Here is a 24,860-nt window from a genome sequence, read left to right on the forward strand (position 1 = left end):
TCTCTATACATTTGTATATAAATTAAGCTAGCACTTTCCAATAAAATAGACGATGAGTCACGTATAAAATTAAATTTTTAGTAGCCCCATTAAAAATGTAAAAAGAAACAGGTGAAATGAATCTTGATAAAATATTTTCTAGCCCAACATACCCCAAGTGTTATTTCAACATGCAAACAATTTAAAAATTGAGCTCTCTCACACCTTTTTCATATTAAAGTCTTGGAAACCCAGTGCATATTTTATACTGATACCCCATTGCAATTCTGACTGGCCACATGGCGGGTGCTTAAATGCTGCATTGGACAGTGTAGATCTGGAGGCTGCCAGTTCCAAGTGTGGTCCCTGGGCCAGTGGCATGGGCAACATGGGAACTGGTTAGAAAAGCAGAGCCTCAGGCCCCGCCCCAGACCTGCTGAATCAGAATCTGCACGGTCACAAGATCCCTATGTGATCTATATGTGCATTAAAATTTGAGGTGTGCCATTCTCTAATTCTGCCTTCGTATTTGGCTTTTCATCATTACCTCATAAAGAGTCTAGAGAACTGAGAAGCCATTTGCAGTGAACTCTCTGGAGTGGAGCCTAGAAACTTATCAGACTCCATCTTTTCTTTTTTCTTTCTTGCTTTCGTTCTTTCTTTCCTTTTTTAAATCCCATTACACTGTTAATTAGGCCTTCTGAGAAGGGGCAGTTTGAAAGAAGTTAAATTCAAATAAATCCAATAATTTCCTTTGATTGGCCAGGGGAGAGATTTAAAATAGCAAAATAACACAAAAAGTTTGTATTAGGAACAGATTTAATTTTCAAGGCTATGCTTCGATGCCTTTGAGCACAGCTGTAAAATATATTAGTTTTCTCTTTAGTTACCTGATTTTTATTCCTTTCCCCTCCTTCCCTACTCATCGTTCTTTAATCCCACTGTAATTTAGGTTTTTTTCTTTGGTACAGTCTGAGTTCAAGAATAACTTAAGTTTTGGTTCACTGGCCAGATTTTCTCAGTCGGCCACATGTACCGAAGGAAGGGACTTCAGAGGCCCCCGTGTGCGCGTGTGCCAGTCCAGGGCATTGTGCCTTACGTCTGAGCTAATTCCTGCTGGGCGTAATTTGAGCCCATTTTTCCTTGCTTTGAACTTTTTGGAGAGAAACAGGTTGTTGACCATGCTGGAAATGCTCTCGCTTTGTGTTACACTCAGCACTCCACCTCCCGTTTCCCCTGAATCATTTTCTGTGATGGTCTCTGGATATGTGCCAAGCACCCCCAGAATCCTTGAATTTTGGAGGTGTCCCAAGTTAAATACAGAATTTTTAAAGTTTTTTTTTGTTTTTTATTTATTTTTGAGAGACAGAGAGAAACAGCGCGAACAGGGGAGGGTCAGAGAGAGAGAGGGAGACACAAAATCCGAAGCAGGCTCCAGGCTCTGAGCTAGCTGTCAGCACAGAGCCTGACGCGGGGCTCGAACCCACGACCGTGAGATCTGACCTGAGCCGAAGCCGGAGGCTTAATCGACTGAGCCACCCAGGCGCCCCACTATGCTGGGTTTTAAATCTATCATTTAGTATACTGTTTTCTTTTTCTTTTTTTTTTAATTTTTTTACGTTTTTTAATTTATTTTTTTGAGAGACAGAGAGATAATGCACAAGCAGGGGAGGGTCAGAGAGAGAGGGAGACACAGAATCTGAAACAGGCTCCAGGCTCTGAGCTAGCTGTCAGCACAGAGCCCGATGCGGGGCTTGAACCCACGAACTGGGAGATCATGACCTGAGGTGAAGCCTGACGCTTAACCGACTGAGCCACCCAGGCGCCCCAAATATAGAATATTTTAAAGGAACTCAGTGTGCTGGTAAAAGCCCTATAAAGGATGGGAAGATAATCCCTTAAAACGAGTGACTGGGTCAGTTAATTGATGTGGGTGTCATACAGGCCACTTATTTCATCCTCTTTATATGCCACACACCTTCTGTCTTTATAAATCCCGTGCTGTGATAGTATCACGTAAGATTCATCACCTCGGGGACTTTATTTGTCCTCATCTATCATTCACGTTCAGTATCTTGGTAAGATTAAATATAGGTTGCCGAGCAAAATCATTTAACCCACGTTTTCACTGGACTGCCCCAAATAAACCAATTAACAAATGAATAAAGAACCCGTTATTTATGCCAACCTGCATTCCCACATCCAAGGTATTAGTGTTCGTTTTATGAAATGTGCCCAAAACAGCGTAAGAACGATTTTAAATCTGATAAGTACATGCAAAAAACCATCAAGATTTTTCTGAATTCAGCAACAGTAAACTCTCCCAAAATTCTAAAACAGATGACTTAGAAAAATAATTTTCACTCATTCGAGGAAAATATTTTTTGAGACTAGATTTATGAACAGCATAGATGGTTTGGGGCAGCAGGCTGATTCTGTGATTAAAAACCTGCCAGAGATAATCCAAATGTGGAATTTCATCAATGGTACCTTATCTCCCCCTATAATTGTTTCCTATTGACTGTCCTTCACCCCACCTCTACAGACAGCCTTAGTTACCGTGCACACAGTGTGGAAGTAGTTCTTGACTCAAAGGTAATAACTTTGTATTCTAATTATAGCCCCAGCACTAACCACTCTGTGACCTTGAGAAAACTGCTTTGTGCCTTTGTTTCTTCATCTGTGAATTGAGTATATGTGAGATTCATATGACCTCTTCATAGCCTTAATGATTCTGAAATGCAGGGTGAGAGCCATTTCCAAAACCATTAAAACAAATGCTGTGGCTAAAATAAACTCTGGTTTGCATTATGTTACATCACTCCTGTGGTGACACTGACAGCGCATTTCCTCTGCTCTGTGTGAAACACAGGTGTGGCTCTTTTTTAAAATCATTTCACAAGGGCTCCTGAGCATGTGACCTTGAATAGAGAACAAGGGCTTGTGCAGTGCAAGTGTCGTTGATCACTAAGCCTTGTCGTGCACTGTACAATGCACACGTCTATGCAATTAGGACTGAAGAGTGGACCTGGGTGGCGATTCTCCCATGTCTTGAAACTATGCATGCCTGATCGAGCTGTCACAGGGCTCTGCTTGATTGCCTCCTAGCACAGGTTTGGCTTCTCAAGCCATATTTCTTAAGTAATAATTTCTTTCCCCACTGGTGTTTGGTAAACGCATAATCGTGGCTGACTTAGGTTTCTTATCTGTGCACAATAATCAGTGCTCTGGCGACAAAATGACATGGTTCCTATCACAAGCAAAGAAACCCAACATTCCTTCCTTTTAGATTAAGCAGCCTTATTGTGGGTTTAGAAGACAAGAGGTTTAGAATTTTTCCAGGGTCCCTTCCATGTACTTCTCACTTCAGTAAAACCAAACCACCCACAGTTCCCCTTCCTTCACTATGTGGTTCCAAGCCTCCAAATGACTCTTCTTGGAACGTACTGCCCAACTTTCTGTGATCCGAGCTGCAGAAAGAGGCCCTCTGTCTCTTGCCGGAACCATAGGATCGATGGTTATTAAGCTGCCTTTGGCTAATGGCCTGGTACAGCAGTTGGACCTTATCAGCCCTTCTATTTCCACACCTCATTTCCACTTCGGTGTCGGCCTGCGCCGGGGTGAGAAATGAGATGTTCTCAGGTCAGCAGACATTTGTGGAGCTCCTGCCACGTCAAACACCGTGCCATCGACTAGGGGAGCGAAAACGGATGCGATAGAGTTCCCGCCCTGGCGTGGTTTGCACTATCCTAGGGGAGGCAGACATATAAAGAGGTTAATTTAATATGGTGTAAGTGCTAAGATTTTTATAGGGAATGGTGGGAACTCAGGAGAGGTATTCCTGGTGCCCCTCTAGGTTTAGGGAAGGCTTCCTGGAGGCAGTGAGGCCTGAGGTAATTTGGCCAAGCCAAGAAAGTTGGGCAGTACATTCCAAGAAGAGTCATTTGGAGGCTTGGAACCACATAGTGAAGGAAGGGGAACTGTGGGTGGTTTGGTTTCACTGAAGTGAGAAGCTTCAAGTAGGTAATGGAGGAGAAGTGGAGGAACACAGTAGGAGCTCAGTCACCAAGGACTTTCTGCGTCTCACCTGGAGACCAGCTTCCCCTGGTCCTGAGGGGAAGCTGAGAGGCACTGATTACACCATAGAGTTGGTCCATCTTGAGGCAGGAGAGCCGGCCTTTGGTATCCCAGTGTCAGCCAGTCATTGGCTGAAATCTGCAGGGCTGGTGGGCATATAGCATTGCCTCCCACTTGACTGAGGGCAAATCTCCCAAGAGGAGGGTAGCTGTGAGCTATATTAGCGACCAGCTCATAGCAACTGGGAGATGGGGCACATGCCGGAAGGTAAAGGAGATCCAGCAGAACACCAAGGGCTTCCAGTTCACCTTGATAACTCCTCCTCATCTTTGGTAGTCAGACTAGATCATGCCACTTCCCCTAGTGGGTTTTTCCTACCTCTAGGTGTGGGTTAGGAGCCTCCCTGTGTGCCTCCACAACAGTTCTGCTCTCCCTCACATAAGCTAATTAATGCCTCCATTAGGTTATAAACACTATGAAGGCAGAAGCTTTTTAAAACCTGAGCACCTCCTACTGTGCCTGGCATATAGTAGGTGTTCAGTTAGTATCTTAACCACCAAGTCCTGTGAGCCTTTCATTAGCCTCTTTGTCATCTTTCTGCCACCGTGATCCTCTTATAGCTACCCTACTGTCCTTCTGGAGGTCTCTGGACACCACTGTGGGACATTTTGTCTATAATGCTAATCCTGTCAATAAAAATAAAAACCAACCAATCCCGAAGAAAACACTGTACCACCAGTCTTCATGTGGGTTTTTTGTTCTGGCTCCAAACCTTTGCTTTGTTGATCTCAATGCCTAGGATGCTCTAACTCCTGTTGGGCTTGGAGTTTCCTATGCATCCTACAAAGTCTTGAAGAAAACCTTACTTCTTTTTTATAAGTTTTATTATTTAGAGAGAGAGCAAGAGAGAGCACAAGCAGAGTACAGGCAGAGAGAGAGGAGAGAGAATCCCAAGCAGGCTCCACACTGTCAGTGTAGAGCCAGACTCAGGGCTCAAAGTCACAAACCATGAGATCATGACTGGAGCCAAAATCAAGAGTCGGATGCTATGACTGAGCCACCCAGGTGCCCTAAAAACCCGACCTCTAGTCTAGGCCTCCCCCAACTGTCTCCCTCAGGGAACTTCCACTTTTCTGATCCCTATAGTGTAATTAACAGCATCATTCATTTTATACTCCAACAGCATCATGAACTACATGTCTTTCTATGTGTCAGTCACATGTACAAATTTTTCTCTCCCTTTCTAGACAGTGCCTTCCTGAAGGTCAGGAATATTGTTTAGCATTTCTTTTATATTACCCAGGGCCAGGACTGGCTATGTAATTGCCCAGTACAAAGTGAAAATGCAGCCAACCTTTAAAAAATGATTACTCATTTCAAGGTGGTAACAGCAGATTATTAAACCCAGCATGGGGTCCTTCTGGAGGCCCCTAGAGGCTGTACAGGTCACATGCCCACGAAGCAAGTCCTGCCTAGGGCTATGTATGTAGTAATCAACGAACACTTACAAAGGAATAGGTACAGAGAATGAATAAATGTATGAATGAGTTCAGTTCTTTCAAAATCATCTTTCGGCTAGTGGGAGACGCTTTGTTCCTAGAACGGAAGAAGGACAGTGCTATAGGTGACCACTGTCAGCGGATGACTGGAAAGCGTTGGCTGAGGAGAGCCTGTTATGTGTTAATCATAGGAAGTGTTAGAGGATAACTTCTAAAAGCGATTAAAATCATGACTCTCATAGAAATATAAAATAAATGTATGTCAGTGATTTTATTTAGCTCACTAATGAGGGAACCAGAAAGGTGTTACAGCTGGCTTCAAAGGCAAATTCAAGGAGCAGACATACTTCTGGCCCATTAGGAATGCTGGCCGATATGAATTTGCTTAATAGATGCAAAGCTGGCTGCTTCTGAGGGAAGTCAATCCAACCTCGACCAGACAGAATGTGATTTTCCAGGAATAGGAATATTTACATTGCTATCCGTTTTCTACAGGGTAATTTCTGTCTTCACAGAATGGTAAAATAGCCTAGTCAAAAGGCAGTGAAAAGCAGAGATAACATAACCCTCGTTGAGATACCTGCGAAGTTCTAGTCTTTCCCAGTTTATGTAGGAGAAAGGTAGAGGCCATGCAGGAGAGAGTGATCTTGTGTTACCAACCTCCTCTCTGAATATGAGCACCTGGAGCTTGGGAGAAATCATTTCTATTAATAGCTGTCACTTCTCGTTTCTGTTTTTGCCTGTGTCATTGAGATTGCCTTTGTTGAGGAGTTTTGAAGGCAAGTGTCTTCCTTTGCAACAATCGAGTGGGGAAGGACTCACTTCACAGCTGGAGTACAAGTCTTACCCAAGTCGTATGGAATTATTGTGGTTTCTGGACAGACTCCCAGTTTTGTCTTAAGAAAAGGTGTATAGTTATAAGCACTTTAGCATTACAGATTCTGAACCCCTATGGGGGAATGGGCAGACCGTATAAACACTTACCATTTCAAATAGCCAGCTGTATGTAATGCTTACCAGAGTATGCATCATTAAATATTAATCCATTTGTAAATTAAGGATTTTATCACTCTGTGTACTTGTTGCTCTTTGTCCGGGGGCCAATACCACGATACCATTCAAACAACGTAAACTAAATCTCACAGGTAAAGTAAGACTAGAAGGTTCTATCGCATTGCTATTCAAAATGTGGTTCCTGGAAGGGCATTTGTTAGAAATGCAGTATCTCCGGCCCCTCACCTCAGACCTATCAGATTAGGATGGGTATTATGCACTGGTGGTTTGTGAGCCTTTTACGGTTTGAGAAGTTCTGCTCAATAGCATCAAGCCTGAAGGTCACCTCTATGTCTTTGATGTTTTCACAGGAATTGCCTACCTGTTTGCCAAAGCTTACCTCGTTTCCAAAAAACCACAGTACCTGGACACGTGTATCCGGTGTGGGGAACTTACATGGCAGAAGGGCCTGCTAAAGAAGGGGCCGGGTATTTGCCACGGTGTGGCTGGCAGTGCCTACGTCTTCCTGCTGCTATACCGGCTGACAGGAAACTCTAAGTACATCTACCGAGCCCAAAGGTCAGCTGATCTGCACGTGTATTTTTTTTATAAATGTTAATCTAATGCATGTTCTGAATACGTAATAGACTCACATAGTTTGAAAAGCAAAAAAGGAAATACAGCAACTGTGCACTCTAGCAATTCAGTTCACTTCCCAGGTGACCATCAGTGTTACCAGTTTCTTAGTTATCTTCACAGAGATATCCTGTATATCTACATCTATATCTATATCTATATGTGCGAATAGGTATACTATTTATATACAGTTTTGTCCTTTTTTATACAAGCGGTAGCACCTAAATAAGTACATAAGTGAGTCTTCATTTTTATCGTTGTAAGTGTTACATTGTATGAGAGAAACAGAATTTAGTCACTAGGTCCCATGGAGAGGGATATGTGGATTATTTCTAATATTTTGCATTGCAAAGAATGCTATCATGAATAACCTTGTATATATAGCATTTTGCATATGTATGGGTATATCTGAAAGATAAAGCCTTAGAGGTGGAATCACTGGGCCGAAGGGTGTGTATATTTCTTGATTGTGTTTTTACTGTGGTAAGAGCATTTCACATGACATCCATCCTCTTAACATATTTTTAAGTGTATGATACCATATTGTTCGCTATTGGCACAGTATTGCAGAACAGATCTCTAGAACTGATTCACCTTGCATAGCTGAAACATTATGCCCATTGAGCAGTAATTTTCCACTTTCCCTCTGCTCCCAGCTTCTGGCAAATACCATTCTATGCTTCTATGAGTTTGGCTATTGTAGATACCTCATGTAAGTGTTATCATGCAGTATTTGGGGGTTTTTTTTGTAACTGGCTTATTTCACTTAGCATAATGTCCTCATTTATCATGTAGAACAGTGTCTGACACATAGCTGCAGTGTAAGTGTTCACTGTTATTATTACTAAAAATTAGAGTTCTCTCATTCCAGATATTTCTCTATGCACGAATGCATGTTCATATATATGTATATATAACTATCTATATATGTATATTTTAATAAGATCCTACTATTATGTACATATAATAATACTATACATGCTGTTTACAGATTAAAATTTTAAATGAACAATTTCTAAGGGATATCCTTTGTTTTGGTTTGTATAGATCTATCTCATTGTTTAATTGACTATATAGTTATTCGTTATAGATGTACCATGATTAATCTAACCAGTCTTTAAGTAATGGACACTTGATACCTGGGCAATCTTTACTAATAAAGAACAGAATTGTCCCAGATATCTGGTATGTACATATCTATACTCGTGCAAGCATTTCTTGTCAGAAAAATTTAAAAATCAAAGTCATTAGACTCAGGTCTCTCTAGTCTGTTTTTATCTTTTGCCCATTTTTTTCCTATTGTGATGCTTGTATTGAGGATTGTAACTCTTTGTTACAATATATGCTGTAAATATTTTCCTACTTTGCCATTTCTCTTTCTACTTAGCTTGTGGTCTTTGGCCAAACCAACATTTTAAATATTAAGAAAGTCAAATTTTCAAGATTTCTGGATTTTGTGTTAAAAACACCTTTGCCACTTCAAGGTTACAAAAATATTAATTTACATTGATTTTAGTGCCTTTGTGATTTTAACTTTTAAAAAATAAATTATACCTCCACCCATTTCTCCCACCCATTTAAAAGTTACTTAACTTTCAAATCTTTGATTAATCTAGAACTTACTTTTTTTAAATGGTGTTATCTGGGTATCTATCTTTCTGTTTTCTAATGAAAAACAAAACTTTCCATTAATATCTGTTGACCAATTACCTGAATGATTTGGAATGCCAGTTTTATCATAAATAATTTATATAAATGTTTGTTTCTGGATTTGCCATATTTTATTATTCTTTTGTTTCTAGTTTTTCGTGCTATTTTCTCTCACTTATTCTTCCTATTTTATTTTAGAATGAATTTTCAAATTTTAAAAACTCCTGCAGCAATTTGACTAGAATTTCAATAAATTTATAAGTTTTTTAGTGAGAAGTAACATCTTTAGAATGTTGTTCTTCTATCCAGGAATATGGTATGTTTTCCCTTTATTTACGTTTTCAGAAATATCATTTGGTAAAGTTTTGATCTTATAAAGAAGGTCTCTTACATGTTTCGTGTTAATTTTTATTCCTATATATTTTATGTTTCCAGGTTTGTGAGTAGAATCTTTTCCTGCATTATATTTTCAGGTCATTTATTACTGGTATTTCTGAAAGCTTTTTAAAATTGGCATATTATTGCAGTTTAGCAATCTAAAATACACTTCTTGCATATAAATGTACATGGATCTTGTAAACATCTTGGTTTTGATAGATATAATGATATATCTGGCCACCTTTTTGAACTCCATTACTATTTCTATTAGATTTTCATTAGAGTCCATTGGGTTTTCTAAATAGACACACATATTTGCAAATAATCATAATTTTGTTACTTCCTTCCTCATTTGTATACTCCCTCCCCCTCCCCTTTTCTATTGTCTGGGTCAGAATCTCTATAACACTGTTCATTAATAAGAGGGATAGTAATGCTGAGTTTATTGGGAATGCTTCTGTGTTTCACCTTGACCTTTGAAATTTATCCGTAGGATGTTCATGTCAAATCATGACACTCCTCTGTTAGGATAATCCAGTGGCTTCCCATATGACTTAGAGTAAAAGCCAAAGTCTGTCCTCTGAACAGAGGGCACTTCCAACTACCTTGCTTCCAACTACCTCTTGTGAGATCATCCTCTACTCTTTTCCTCCTGGTTCTTTCTACAGTGGCTTCCTTGTGATTCTTTTAAGGTACCAGGTAAAACAACCTACCTTCCTGTCCTCAAAGTGTCACTTCCCTCCACCTGTAATGCTCACTTTCTACATATATCTCCCAGCCCCCTCACTTCATTCAGACCCTCACTCTAAAGTCGTTTTCTCAGAAGGGCCTTCCCAAGCCAACGTACTTAATATTCATTGTTAAAAAGACATAAAATATTGGAGTACCTGGGTGGCTCAGTCGGTTAAGATCTTATGGTTTGTGAGTTCAAGCCCCACATCAGGCTCTGCACTGATAGTGCAGAGCCTGTTTGAAATTCTGTCTCTCCCTCTCTCTGCCCCTTCTCCCTTGTTCTCCATCTCTCTCTCAAAATAAATGAATAAACTTAAAAAAAACCCATAAACGATCCTCTATGATATTTTCCTGTATGCACTGAAGGAAAAATACTAATGTATGTCAGTTCTCCAGTTGAAGCTTCCTTGTTCAAGAATTCTGTTAACATATTTTGATTCATGGCTGCCTAATCTGTTTGGTTGCAGCCTGACCCAGTATTTCCCAAATGTAGAAAAAGAAAGTGAGTTGGGATTCTGTCTAGACTAATGCAATATCACCTTTGGGATAGATTTCATCAGAGATTGCAATGCCCCAGAAAGCCTATTAAAAAGGGCCAGAATGTGGCACCAGGGTAGGTAAGTTGGTTAAGCATCTCACTGTTGATTTCAGCTCAGGTCATGATCTCAGAGTCGTGGGATCAAGGCCCATGTTGTGCTCCACACTGAGTGTGGAGCCTGCTTGAGATTCTCTCTCTCCTCCTGCCTCTCTCCCCTGTTTCTGCTCTTTCTTCCCCTCTGAAATAAATAAGTAAATAATAAGGACCAGAAGAACCCCTCTATTTTTCTGGCAGACTAGTCCTAGGTTACAAAGTCTTAGTTATAAGGTCCCAGGGTCCAGGGCCCTCCAGACAGCTTCTATTTCTCGCTTATAGGTATAGTCTGAAAATACGCAGGGAATATCTGAATATTTGGGGGCCATTGCATTATTGCTTTAGTGTACTGAAATTTCCACTTCATTATAATTCAAAGTTAAATATGCTATGGCCCAAATTGTGGAAACTTGCCTAATTTGTCAGTTCCTAAAACAGTGATGTCAACCAATATGTACCTTTCTGTAATAAACACTACTTGGTCATCAGTTAAAATTTATAGTCGCAGAAAAATAGTTGATAGTGGTTTCAGATTTTTCTATCATTATTTAATTATTCAGGTTTTCTACCCCTTCTTGAATTAATTTTGGTAGTGAATATATTTCTATAAAAGTACTTAGATCATATGGATTTTCAAACGTTTGATGTAAAGCTTTAACAGTAGAGTTCCATGATATTTTAAATTTCCCACATCTGTGATTATACGCCCTTTTGTATTCTTACTGCCTTGCCTTTTTGGTCAGACACCAGCATTTTGTCTATGTTACTCATCCTTTGAAGGAACTGAGGTTTGGTTTTGTTCATTGATTCTTTTTCTTTTCCTTTTACTGCTCATTTCATTACTTTCGGTTTTTATTTTGATTTTTCTAGTGTCCTTTTCCATTTTTTTCTATAGTCAAAAAAAGGTTAATTAGAATACCTTATATCTTTCTAATAATAACAATAATAATAATAAAATCCTCACATGAGTGAATTTTCCTGGCTTCAATTTTTGTCATAATCGATGGGTTTTGATATGTTCTTAGTGTCTATACTTCTTTTTAATTCTATAATTATCATTATGACTTCTATTTTCACAGAATTTTTTAGAAAACTGAATTTGTTAGTTTGAATTTTGCATCAGTAGGTAGATTTTGAAATAGTCATTATCGTTTTAAAATGATAACACACTATATCCATCAGAACACAATGAACTGCTGGTACTCTTATAAATTGCTATTAAGCATTTAGAAATTATTTTGAAAAGCATAAAAATGCTTATCATATTATTTTTAAGTAAAAAATGTAGGATACTAAATATTATACAGATTATAATTCCAATATTATAATAAAGAAATCAAAGCTTAGGGGAAAAAAGTCAGAAGGAGAAAAAGCAAAATTAACTGGATTTTTTTTAAAAGTATGGTGGAATGGTAGTCTCTGTTTTATAAATATTCTGCCGTGTTTATGTGAAGAATGATATATCGAAGGCTTTTCATATGCTCAGAGCCTAATATATGGTACCTTTAATCTTGGCAGATAGCCTTACAGAATTCTGCAATTTCACCATTTTAAAGTCAGATTAAGAAATTTGCCCAAGGCCAAATAACATGAAATTATCAGAGTTGGATATCTCAGCCCCAAAATGCTTCCTGTTTCTGTTCTACCACGGCTTCTCAGCCTAGGGTTTGTGAATTTATTTGAGAAAGTCTTATATCTTGAACTGAAAGGTTGCATTGCCTTCAACGCTGAACATGTGTAATGAGCCACAGGAGAATGAGCAGTGGCTGTGAGTCTCACGAGTAGAAGTTATAGATAGTCTCACATCATATTAGTCTTGTTGCAGATACTATGAAATATATTTGACTCTCATCACTACTTGGAAATATCAGCAGCTATTAGGCCTGCTACTAGATCTTGTTATTTAATGTGTTAATAAGGAACACATATATTATTATTTCACAAATTTACTTTAAAAACTTCTGCTACTTGTACCTTAATATAATGAATTTCCTTGGGAATCCTGTGTATTTTATTTTCTGAATTTGAAGACTTTTTTTCTGGAAGAAGGCCAGACTGCAAGATGATCTGTGGCACTGTAAAGGTTATTATTCCTTGAAGCTATACTTTGAAGTTTCATTGCATAATTACAAATTTTGAATTATTCTACTGTTTAAAGTCTTGAACTCCATTTAAAAAGTACATATCTGGGAAAGCAGTTGACAGAAAAATTGTACCAAACCAAATTGCAATATGTTTCCTGCTGATTTATTTTAAGCTGCTCTTGATAATTCCAGGAGCCCTAAAAAAGATCAAGTAAGTAATTATGCTTTGCAGCACACGCACACACACCCCTTACATAGTAGCAATAATGTAAATTTATGGCGGTTTCACCTCTCAGTCCTTACCAACCTGTGAGTTCTGGGCTCTGAATCGGTGATTGTTTGTATTGTTGACAGAAACCAATAGAGCAGGTCTCTAAAGAGATGACACAGGTTATAGCATTTTCAAAGCTGTAAAGTACTAAAAATATTACTCATTATAAATAATTTGGATAGGATTTGTGTCAAATACAGGTAGAAGAAAAAGGATCTTTCATAGAGAATCTAGAGGCCAATGATTTATTTTTAAGGCAGATGTCCTAAAAATAATCTATCTTGTAGCTGAGTTTGCTATTTGATGTCATGATTATAAAATGTTGCTTGCCTTTTCCCATTCATCTTATTCCTTTGTTTGCCCAGAGCACAGATTGTATAAAATCTTGCCCATTTATTTTCACAGCCTCTGCTCTCTGTCACATATAAATGAAACCGAGCTCAGAAATGATAGGCCTGCAGAAGCACGGCGTATTTACTCTTTTAAAGGAACAGTCATATATCAGCTTGCTTCTATTCAAGATAAATAAAAAATATGGCTATTTATCTGTCTCTTTTAATTATTGGATGACAAAAGGAATGAAATCCTCAGAAAATACCAAACTGCTCAGCTTTGCCAACTCTGACTGCAGTTGAATTTGCTTGTCAAGACAATTTATTGTGAAACATACACAATGATATAACAGAGCCTCTTTAAAAAAAAAAAAACAGGAAAAAAAAGGCTCTCTTGAAATATACAGTTCTGGAAAGAAAATGGGCTAAAACTTTAGCAGAGAGGAAGAAGAAGCAATCCAAGGCTAATCATATGTTAAAAAGTGTTCATATTTTCTTCTTCTCTTAGGTTTGCTGAGTTTTTATTTACTGAGGAATTCAAGGCTGGTTCTCGGGTCCTTGAAAGTATATACAGCTTGTACGAAGGCTTCTCCGGGACGGTGTGCTTTCTGATCGATCTGCTGCAGCCCAATCAGGCGGAGTTCCCTCTGTTCAGCGTCTTTGTCTAGAAGGCTCCATCTTCCACTATGGCCCTGCAGAAGGTCCCTGAGATTTCTTGAGCCTACCGGAGGCAGTTTCCACATAAGCCACATTCAATGGTATCACAACCATGAGCCTTAACATTGCCGCCCCGGAAGGAAGGAAGGGAGGGAGGGACGGAGAAGGCAGGTGAAGGCAACATGGTGCCAGACTTAAGGGAGTACAGTTTGAGAACCTGCAAAATCAAGACACGACAACTCCTCTAAAAGGTGTAGAGATTTAACATTTCAGGGAGTAGATGTGAAAGCTGAGATCAGAGGAAAAAGGGGAAGAGAAATCGTCTGTTTTTCAGTTATGGCATACAAACCAAAACTGAAATGTGGACTAGGGTAATAAAATGCCGATACGTTTACAATTGGAAAGAGAATTTGACCATTTGTGGGTTCCCTCCCCCCTAAATTCAGAAATAAACACAGTCAAAAGCTAAAGTAATTGCCCAGCTGAAACTTGCTAGGAGGGATGAGATGTCAGGCTGCTGAAGAGCAAAAAAGGAAACTCTTGGTTGTCCAATGCCTTTACTTGTTGAAATTCATGATTTTTACTGAATGGAGAAGTTTGCGTGTGAATCTCTATTTTTAATCACTACCCTGGTCACTTTAAAGGAAACATATCATAACTCTTTTTTAAGATTTTATTTTTAAGTAATCTCTACATCCATCTTGAGGCTCAAACTCACAACCCCAAGATCAAGAATCACACATTCTTCCGACTGAGCCGGCTGGCCACTCCAAAATACATCATAACTTAGTTTAAATCCTGAAATTTGAAGTTTCTTTAGGCCTTGCATCTCTTTTCCTGGTTCTTTTTTCTTTCCTAAGGCTCAATTAGAATAGTAAAACTCATAGGCTAGCAAATACTGTGATAAGTGTTGCTGTCAAGTGTTTGAAGTGTGAGCTGTGTATTGTCTATTGTTAATCAACATTAAAATGCGTATGTAATCTCTACAAAGCTATAGGCTGAATTGTAAAATACCCTCGTGGTAAAAATCACTCACTCTATCTTAAAGATCAGGGTAGCCACTACAAAGTTATGTCGTTTCTGCCTTTGAAGAAATAATGTGTCCTCTGGGATAGGCAGACCCTGGCTGAAGAAGGGACCTGGTGATGGTGAAAAGAACATCGCAAATTTATTGCTATTAGATTAACACATGACTGAACTCCCTTGCTGATCACCTTGCTTTCCAAGACACAGGCTCCGCTAGAAACTGTCTACGAAACCCACTAAGCCAAGGTGCCGTATTAAATGCAACCCTGCTGTAAACACACAGAAGTTGTAAAACTACTTCAGGTAAATAAGGGTTTGCAGAACACCGTAGAAACATTCGTCAGATGAGAACACACACTTACGTTTTCCTATATTTGGCCACTGTATAAGAGTTAAGAATTATTGAAATAGTCATTAAATATTTGCATATGTGATAGATATAAAATATATATATGTATTCTATACATACATATACGCATATCTATATATGTATAGATATGTATCTATACATATACATATATATATTCTACATCTATCTCCATGTAAAACTAAACACTTGTTAAGTTCATTTGTTCCTAACTTCTTGATTTATAGATAAACTGAGAGGAGTTGGGGATATTCTGTTGCCTAAGAATGTGTATGCGTGTGTGTGTGCTGGTGTGTGTGTGTACACACTCATTTTTCTGAGAAGAGGTTCTCTAGCATTCATAAGATTCTAAAAGAATCTGTGGCTGAAGAAAGGTAAGAACTACCTTTGTATATTATGTGACGGTATGTTTGCACTCATCAGAACGAGCTGAGACAAAATGGTTTTGAAAGGCATGCACCTTTTTTGTTTGTTTATTGTTTCATTTTCATACCCTCAGATATAAATATAGAAAATTGGCCTCGGTTGTTTATTTTTGAAAATATTCAGGCTGGAGCAGCACCACATAAATAATAGCTTTCAGATGACTCCCAAAGTTGGGTTCTAGAGGTTCTTTCCTGAATAGTCAAGGCCCTCTCAGAAAGCATCAAGGCAAAATGCCTTGTAGGGAGTAGTCTCCTTTGGAAATGATGGTGCTACCTGCTTTTCAGTATCTGGTTTTAAAGTCATTTCCTTTGGCTTCTATAGGCTGAAAGGACTATGCATCCAATATATGAGGCTTAATGGAATACATGCTTTTTTTTTTATTATCCAATAACCCGTTGAGGTGTTTTAAGTCATTGATCCAAAGTCTCACAGCCAGGAAGGGGCAGAATGAGGATTCACATCCAGGGTTTCACTTCAAAAGTGTATTTATTCAGTATCCTAGACTAGAATCTGGGGATATGGCAATGAACAAAAGTACCCCCGGAAGGTACCTTCTGTTTCTGTTTGCTAACACTTCTACCATTCATCCTTGAGACCTTAAACCGAAAGCACTCAGAAGCGATAGTCTAATTCAACATATCAGTTTCATTTCTTGGAACTTCAGAACAATTGGACCCATTCCTGCTCGCCCACCCTTTTAAGATCTAGCAGGCTAACTATGACATTGTGCAGACCCTTGTGAAATGACAGCCCTTTCATGAGTCAAATCCAAGCAAAGGCCGTGTTTGAGTGTGTCTTTATGAACTGGCACCTTGGTAATTTAGAAACAAGGGTAAGCTTGCTTAGCACTTACATGTGTTGAAAGTTTTCATTTTCCTGAAAGAGTAGAATTGTAGATTTTAGGAGGATCCTCTTCTATCTTGTTTTCCCAAGAGTGAGGGGAAGACCATTACATACTGCTGTTGAAAGCATGACTAGTCACTTATTTAATTAACCAACTTATTCCCTTATTTATTATTATTATTTTTTAATTTTTTAAAATTTATTATATATATGTGTATATATATATATATATATATATAGAGAGAGAGAGAGAGAGAGAGAGAGAGAGAGCGCATGTGGTAAGGTGGGAGGGTACAGGGGAAGGGGGTGGAGAGAGAGAATCTCAAGCAGGCTCCACACTCAGCACAGAGCCTGACGTAGGGCTCAATCCCACGACCCTGGGAACATGACCAGAGCCAAAATCCAGAGTGAGACACTCAACCAACTAAGCCACCCAGGCACCCCCAATTTATTGCCTTCTAAGCAGTAACACCCTTTTTTGAGTAAGTGCTTAGGCAGATTGCTTCATGAAGGCTATAGGGGCATTTTCACCACCGCTAATGTAACTTTAATATTAGTCACTGTATGTGGCATGAACAATCATAAACCTGGAAGGTAACAGTGGAAATATTTGAGGATAGATCGAAAGAAGCTCTTAAAAATGGGAAGGCTGCATTATACTTTAAGAGTAGGAAGTTTTGGAAAATATTACAACTCTGTGTATTTTGTTTCATCAACAAAATTTCATACCTTCTGTTCCACACATACCCCCAAGCAGATATTTTGCCATTTCAGGCATCAGTTTTTACTTTTTCGCTCTGTTTATAGTCAATAATTGAGCTTTTTTTATATAATTTTTTAATGTTTTTTATTTATTTTTGAGAGACAGAGAGACAGCGTGAGCAGGGGAGGGTCAGAGAGAGAGGGAGACACAGAATCTGAAGCAGGCTCCAGGCCCTGAGCTAGCCGTCAGCATAGGGCCCGACGTGGGGCTTGAACCCACGAATCGTGAGATCATGACCTTAGCCGAAGCCGGACGCTTAACCGACTGAGCCACCCAGGCGCCCGTAATAATTGAGCTTTGACCAAACAGGTTTTTCAGTATATACACTCCTGTGATTCTTCCGGTAACTGACTGCACTGTGAAGATAATAGTATTAACTTTCTGATAATTTGAGAAACAGAGTCATTTTCTTGGTCCATATTAAACTGGAGACTCTTCCATGGCAATTTATAACTTCAACTGTCTTTGACACACTAAGATTGTAATCAAGGTAGTACTCAAATTGTTTCAATTTCTGTAGAGAGCAAATCTCAGTAATTTCAATACAACCAATGTAAGCTTGTGATTTATAACCATGGTAAGGAAACAAATAAAAGGAAAAACAGTAATGCAAAGAGTCCTCTCCACCTCACAGGATTCTCATGAGAGATGTCGGTGATAAAACAGATAAGAGAGTTTTGTAATAGTTCCTTTATATATTTTAAAGGGAAGCTGTATTTTCAGTACCTACTATGTACATAGAAAATTGTGCTCAATTTTGACTTCAAATAAGCATGTCAGCGAAATGGAATCTCCCGTGGATGCCGTGCTTCGGGTCTGAATCACATGATAGTTAAAAATGAAGTGCATGAGGGGCACCTGGGTGGCTCACTCAGTTAAGTGTCCGACTTCGGCTCAGGCCATGATCTCACAGTTCGTGGGTTAGAGCCCTGCGTCAGGCTCTGTGCTGACAGCTAGCCAGAACCTGGAGCTTATCTTCAGATTCTGTCTCCCTCTCTCTCTGACCCTCCCCTGCTCGCTCGCTCGCTCTCTCTCTCTCTCAAAATAAATAAAAACATTTAAAAAATTTTGTTTTAAATGAAGTGCATGTTTTTTATATTCTAGAACCAATCCTGACTATAGTATTCGCCTCTCAGAAGGTTCTGCCTCACTGGGGCTTACTAAATAGGAATAGGCTGGCTTAGCTTTGGAGCTCCTTTTTTTTTTTTTTTTTGAGCTCCTTTTAATGCAAATATTTATTTTGCTTGCTGGAAGCCAAGGATTACAGTGCCAGTAATGTGAGAAAAAGAGCTGGCAAGCTAACTCGGCGGAGCAAAAGTGAACAGGGAAATAAAGTATTTTTGGTTGAGTTTGGTCTGCTGTGTAATTCAAGCCTCAGAACTGTGTGGCATACAGAGAAAGAAATACACTCTCAATTATATGTAAGGCCTGCCTTTGGGGATCTGGATTATTTATTCAACACTGCCCCCAGATTAATAGCTAAATGACCAGCTCAGATTCGCCAAAGCCATGTTATCTTGGCATAAACTTGGCAAGGAGAGCAAATGATAGGGCAGCCAAGGAGTGGGTGGGGAAGGCTTGCTGGAGCTGGGCATCTCAGTGTGAGTTGTCCACACACTTTAAATGCTGCTGAGAACCAGTCATCTTACTGGTTCTATTGCTGGTGGGTTACTGGTGGGTTCTATTGCTCCCTGAGACTTCTAATCCCACCTCCCCCCCGACCCCCACCTCGACCTCTGATTCAGCAACTTCTTGTCTTCCCTTTGGTCTTTAAATAGTACATTTTGATGTGTATTTTTTCCTGTATGTGCTTAATCACGTGACTTTCTTTTGCCTGGGAGGGCAGGCTTTCTCCTTATCGCTTCCATCCACGTCAGTCAGCTGTAGCTAAAAGCTCCAGGCTGAATAAAGCCGGACTCCCCTCTGGACAGAAGGGCTGACCTCAAGGTCACCCGCAGCAGGAGTTGGGCCCGTTGTGCAGTCAGGTCACAGGTCAAGGACAGCTCACCCCAAGTGCAGCTGTGCAGGAGAAGAGAACTGTTTTATTTGTACTGTTGTGATTACGTATCTGGGCCTCCCGCATTATCTTCAATCTCATGGGGTGGGGGGCGGCCCTCTCCTTGTTTCTTTTTTAATCTTTATTTTTGAGAGAGAGGAGACAGAGTGCAAGTTAGGGAGGACGAGAGAGAGAGAGAGGGAGACACAGAATCCAAAGCAGCCCCCAGCCTCTGATGCTCAACTGAGCCATTTGGGCACCCCTCCTTGTTTCTTTAACAGGAAGTACTACTGAAGTGACACCTGATGGATAACGTCTTTAGGGTTAAAAAACATTTTTTAAAATTTACTTCAAATACTGAACCTTGCCATTTCCACCTTTTCTCTTCCACAAAAGGCAAAGTCCCTTACCTGCAGAAATTCCTGCATCTTCTTTTGCCTTTGTACCTGTTACTTACACCTCTGAACTGAATTTGGAAAATCATTTAAAATTAAAACCAAATCCTAGTTTTGTTCTTTGGAGGGGTTTGTTGGTGAATAGTATGGTCAAAAGAGCGGACTATCCTTTCTTTTTCTTACCTTTCTTCTCCCTGTGCAGTATTGAGGAAGAAGGGAGAGAGGAAGAAAAGATACAGGAGGCGAGGCCTAACTCTCAAGGACTGTGAAAACCCGGTTTGCAGCCTCTTCCTGTTTGTTTTCTCTTTGGTTTTTCTTGGGGGTGGGTGTGTGTGTGTGTGTGTGTGTGTGTGTGTGTGTGTGTGTGAGAGAGAGAGAGAGAGAGAGAGAGAGGGAAAGAGGAAGGGAGAGGGAGATGAGAGAGGGAGACTGACTTAGGGAGAGTCGGTATCACCTATGATATAAAACCTAACAGTTAGCCATTAACTGCCTTCTAATAAATTAACACATAATTAATGAGGGCCCTAGTTAGGCTTCTCATTGTCTATCTTAAGCATTCATTTTCATTAAAACTGCTGCCAGGTTAGAGCCATTAGTAGCCAACTGTGGAAGATAACGGATGTGAGTTTCACAAATAGAGTCACAAATGTGAGTTCCATGTAATTTTAAAATTTTCTAGTGGCCACATTAAAATAGTAAAAACAAAAAGAAGAATTGAATTTTAATAATACATTTGATTTAACCCAGTAGATCCAAAATATTATCATCTCAACACATAATCAGTGTGAAATTATTAATGAGATATTTTACTTCTTTTGTACTGGAGTCTTCAAAAGCTGGCATGTATTTTACACTGACCGCATGTCTCAAATTGGACCAGCCACATTTCAAGAGCCACATGTAGTCAGCTACTGTACTGGGCAGTGCAGGGCCAGCATCCCACCACTGTGTCAGGCTATTGAAAAAGAGTCCCTGCAGCTTATGTATGTTTTTGTTAGAGAAAAGTGGAGACGAAATACCGCTTATTGTTAAGAGTACTGTGGTGTTTCCTCAAATTCGGAACACTCGTACCAAGAGCCGCCCTGGAAAAATAGATTCTGTGATTAAGCGTTAGGAAACTTCTGTTCTTTTGCCCCCTTTTGGAGATTTATATGGTACATTAACATATCACAGACTGAGAAAACGCTCTGGGATAAAGAAACCTGTTTGAAGTTGTTGAGTTGTGTCTGGAAGGTTCAACCTCTTGATCATTGCTGTTGGTCTGGCATGGTATGTTTAGGGTATACTTATGAAATGTATTTTTTCTATGGAGGAGTTTTAACACTCTTCCCCACCCCCTGGCCCACTAAAGATATCAGAACAATGGTTCTGCCCCAGGGTAGTTAGTAATCCCTATTAATTATCTTGCCATCACAAAGACCTGAGGTCATTCTTTACTACACTTTGGGGGACAAGAATTCTGGAAATTGCCACAAGTGTCTCTACATAAGAACAACTTTGTGTCTTCCCCTCCTTCTCCACTCTTCTTGGACACTATCTCTACTTGTTCTTTGTATTTAGAATCACCCGAGAGCCTAGATATATCTTTTTGTTCTAGAACCACCTACCAAACTGAAAGCAGCAGATGGCTTTAATGTCTTACACATGGACCTAGGGCTTCAGAAAGTACCCAAATACACACCTTCCTCTAATTCTTTCATAAATTAGGAGCCCTCTAAAAAGATGAAGGGAGAAACATCTGAATGTGTATATGTGTAAACACAGAATACAGTTTCTTAAGTAGAGTAATACTGTTCCTGCTGTTGCTTTCTTTTTCTATTTTGTGTGTGGTGTTACATGCTTTAAAGTGTACTGTTTTTGTAAAGTGTGTAAAGTAGCTATTAGCAATCAGTTTAAAGAACATATAGACTGTACTTCACATCTGTCAATCTTCAGCAAATTATCTTCTTGCCTTTGTTTCAGTGGGACCTCTGAGGCCGCCCCCATAAGTTTTGTTTTACTATCTGTGCTTAAGTAGCAATTACCAATGATTAACTTCTGTGGCTGAATTTGGTCCAAACTGCAGTAACTCGTACAATGTCGATGTATTTAAATAAGAAGATTGATTTCAACGATCAGTTTTGTCTCTGTTTCTTAGGACGTTAGTATTTCAATATTAGAAATGTCTTCTGAAGACTAGCAGCAGAATCCCTTTGCTCTCGAGAATGCAAAGTGTACCATCCGTTTTAAATAGACTCTCCAGGAGTAGGAGTGGAACATTCGAAATGCAAACGTTCGGTTTTAGAATCTAATAATGAAGGGCAGCCCCTTCTCTACAAAGGTAACAGCTCTCCCAACTTTGAACATCTGGGGGAGCTCTACTTGGAAAGGAAGTTTGAATTTTAATCTCATGGATTTAATGGCGCTAAATTAGCATTTTAAAAATGGATTTTGTAGAATCCAATTATTAAGGGAAACACTTTGCAAAGCCATATACTAGGGGAATAGTCAAGCATCACGTTAGTTTTAGAATGTGCACTTACCAAGTGAATAGAATTTACTTCACCAAAAAGAGTTTTTGCACAATTCACAATACTTGCAGAAATATGATTGTATCATTGGAGGAAAATAATCTCAACCTCCTAATGATATGTCTCACATTCTCTAGTAAACTAGTGCAATTCCTTATTATATTAGGGGTACAAAAGAATAATCTGAAACTAGACTATAACTGCTTATTCCTAAGCATATTTAGGAATGAATACATACTATTATTTAAAGTAGTATTGAACTTTGAAGAACTAATCGATAAATTAGTATTATTAATAAAATTGTACTCTTTGCAATACACTTGCCTCAGCACAAATGCAACGTTAACATAAAATTACTTTAAAAATATACCAAATAATAGAGATTAGTTCTTATTACTTTAAACTCCTAATTTCCATTAACATGAAATCCAGTACAAGTTATCTGTTGTATATAACTAAAATTTTGGAAGTCTTGCACACAAAATGAGAGGCTTTTTAAAAATGCCTTTTTGCCAAAAACAGGTTCTATGACCTCTTGCTAATTCTAATATTCCTTTAGTGGTCCTGTGAGGCGCTTTCAAAGACATATCTTTAGCAGATAGGTCTAAATTTAGAACAGAACGTTCTGTTAGATATTTTACTATATCACGAAATGTTGTAGTACTGTATTTTATAATGAAACCAAATTCTCGAGTATTCTGGTATGTTACGTATTAGTATACCAAAAATCCCCCCACTTTCTATAAGACTATTATTATGTACATAATGTTTTTTTAAAATGGGTAGTTCAGTCCTAGGAAGAAAGTATAATGCAATACATGACATTAAATTGATCTTTGGTCAAAATCCATTTTGGTATTACAGGGAAAGTGCAATTGTAAGCTCGAATGTATACATTATTCTCAATGACAGAATGGCAAATGTTAATGCATAAAGACACAGTCACTGGGGCAAGCGAGCTGGTGCGCACGCTGAGAATAACCAACTTGGAAATGCTCATCAGATTTTAGCTTTTGTATTGGTTGTTCCTGGAGGGGGAAGTGTCCGTTGATGTTGCCTCCCTTCACATGGGAGGGGTTTCTCACAGCCGCTGCATGGTATAATGAAACCTCTTTAGAAACAAGATTGAATCAGAAGCTTAGAGATGCACCTTACTGTTTTAAAAACTGCTGTTCCAATGTTATAAACACTGTGATCTTTCCAAATGTGTTTTCTGTATGAGTTTTGTACTGTAGACTATTAACAGTTCACCATAAACTAGACTCTATAGTGTTTAAAGCAATGTTATTTATTGGCTTATTGTCCCCCATATTTATGTACAGTCTACTTAATCATATGAAACCTGTGATAATCCTTTGCCTTAAAATAAAATCCCATGCTAAATATTGAGTGCACTCGAATAACTCTAAGCTACAAATTAATTTCTCCTTTAAAGCTTAAGATAGTGTCAAATAAAATATTACACAAATATTCTGCGGAGTGTTGCTGCCTATTCTGTTTTTGTGGCCCTGTGTGTATCTTGATCCAGGACATGGTGGCCTGCTGGGTTCTATAAATAGATATTAGTAATCCTTTTAGAGAATGGGCCTGCTACCTCTCAGCTGTCGCTGAATCCTCCTGTTAACTTTTGTAAATAGATTTTCCCATGCCATGCAAGAATGAAGAGTCCTGTGTGTTCTCTCCCTCTACAATTTTTGTCTTGATTTCTTCTGAATCTTCATATTCTATTTGTGTTAACTTCATTTTCCTAAATAGAAAAATGCCAGATATGCCTTATGATTGATGGAATCCCCTAATTTCAGCCGGGAAAGGAAACTTGTAATTATTAAGGTCTGATCCCTTATGGAACAGGTTAGGACTGGCGTTTTAGACAGATTTGGCTGGCTGCTTAACCTCTAAGGAACTAAGGGTGGGCTGAGCCCATCCTGACGTTCACAAGGTTGTCACGAGCTCAGTGAGTGAAAAGGAATTATGTTAGTCTCGGGGCTGGCACACACTAGGGGCTGGCACACACTAGGGGCTGGCACACACTAGCAAGCAGAGGTATGCCTTGGGCTACAAAACCATTTCCTTATTAGGTCCTGGTCTTCACTCTGTGTTAGTCATAGAGAGGAATAAATTTTGTGGGCAATTTTTCTGGGAGAGAAGGTAGTGGCTTCGAAGGATCGTCTGATGCTCCTTCGCCACGGGAAGCAATGTTGTAGACCACAGTGTCTGGAAGACTGAAGGGCATGCTTATTTGGCCCACTGAAATGGTGAACTGGGTACATGACTTTACACTTGTACTTTGCAAAGCATCTGCGTGGTCTGGTTATTCTTAAATGACCGGAAACGCCGGTCCTTTGAGGAATTAGGCGTTCCCCGGGCCCACAAAATAGAGGCTGGTTAGTAAAGGCACCTGGGCCCCATTGGTTGCAGTTTTTCAAAGGGATGAGATCCGGAGCTCGGGCCAGGGGCTCTAGGACCCAGAGGCTGAGCGCGGGGCCAGCTGGTTCCGCCGCAGCCATTGGGGCTGCGGCACAAGCGGTCTTGAGACCCGAGTTCGCGGCCCGCCTGAGGTCCGTCGCCGCAGAGACGCAGCGGGCACCGCGGCGCGCGGGCGGCGCACAGTGCGC

The 24,860-nt window shown here is 39.5% G+C and overlaps 1 protein-coding gene across 1 annotated transcript in view; it reads left to right on the forward strand.

Moving 5' to 3' along the window:
* Positions 1 to 14,810, forward strand: part of LANCL3 (LanC like 3) — a 100,414-nt gene extending 85,604 nt beyond the window's left edge. The window contains exons 4-5 of the mRNA XM_029930727.1: positions 6,920 to 7,127; positions 13,771 to 14,810. Of these exons, the coding sequence (XP_029786587.1) occupies positions 6,920 to 7,127; positions 13,771 to 13,930 (368 nt within the window). The 3' untranslated portion in view covers positions 13,931 to 14,810. The remainder of the gene's footprint in view (positions 1 to 6,919; positions 7,128 to 13,770) is intronic.
* Positions 14,811 to 24,860: the final 10,050 nt, after the last annotated feature.

Source organism: Suricata suricatta, chromosome X (assembly GCF_006229205.1).
Source record: "Suricata suricatta isolate VVHF042 chromosome X, meerkat_22Aug2017_6uvM2_HiC, whole genome shotgun sequence".
NCBI lineage: Eukaryota > Metazoa > Chordata > Mammalia > Carnivora > Herpestidae > Suricata > Suricata suricatta.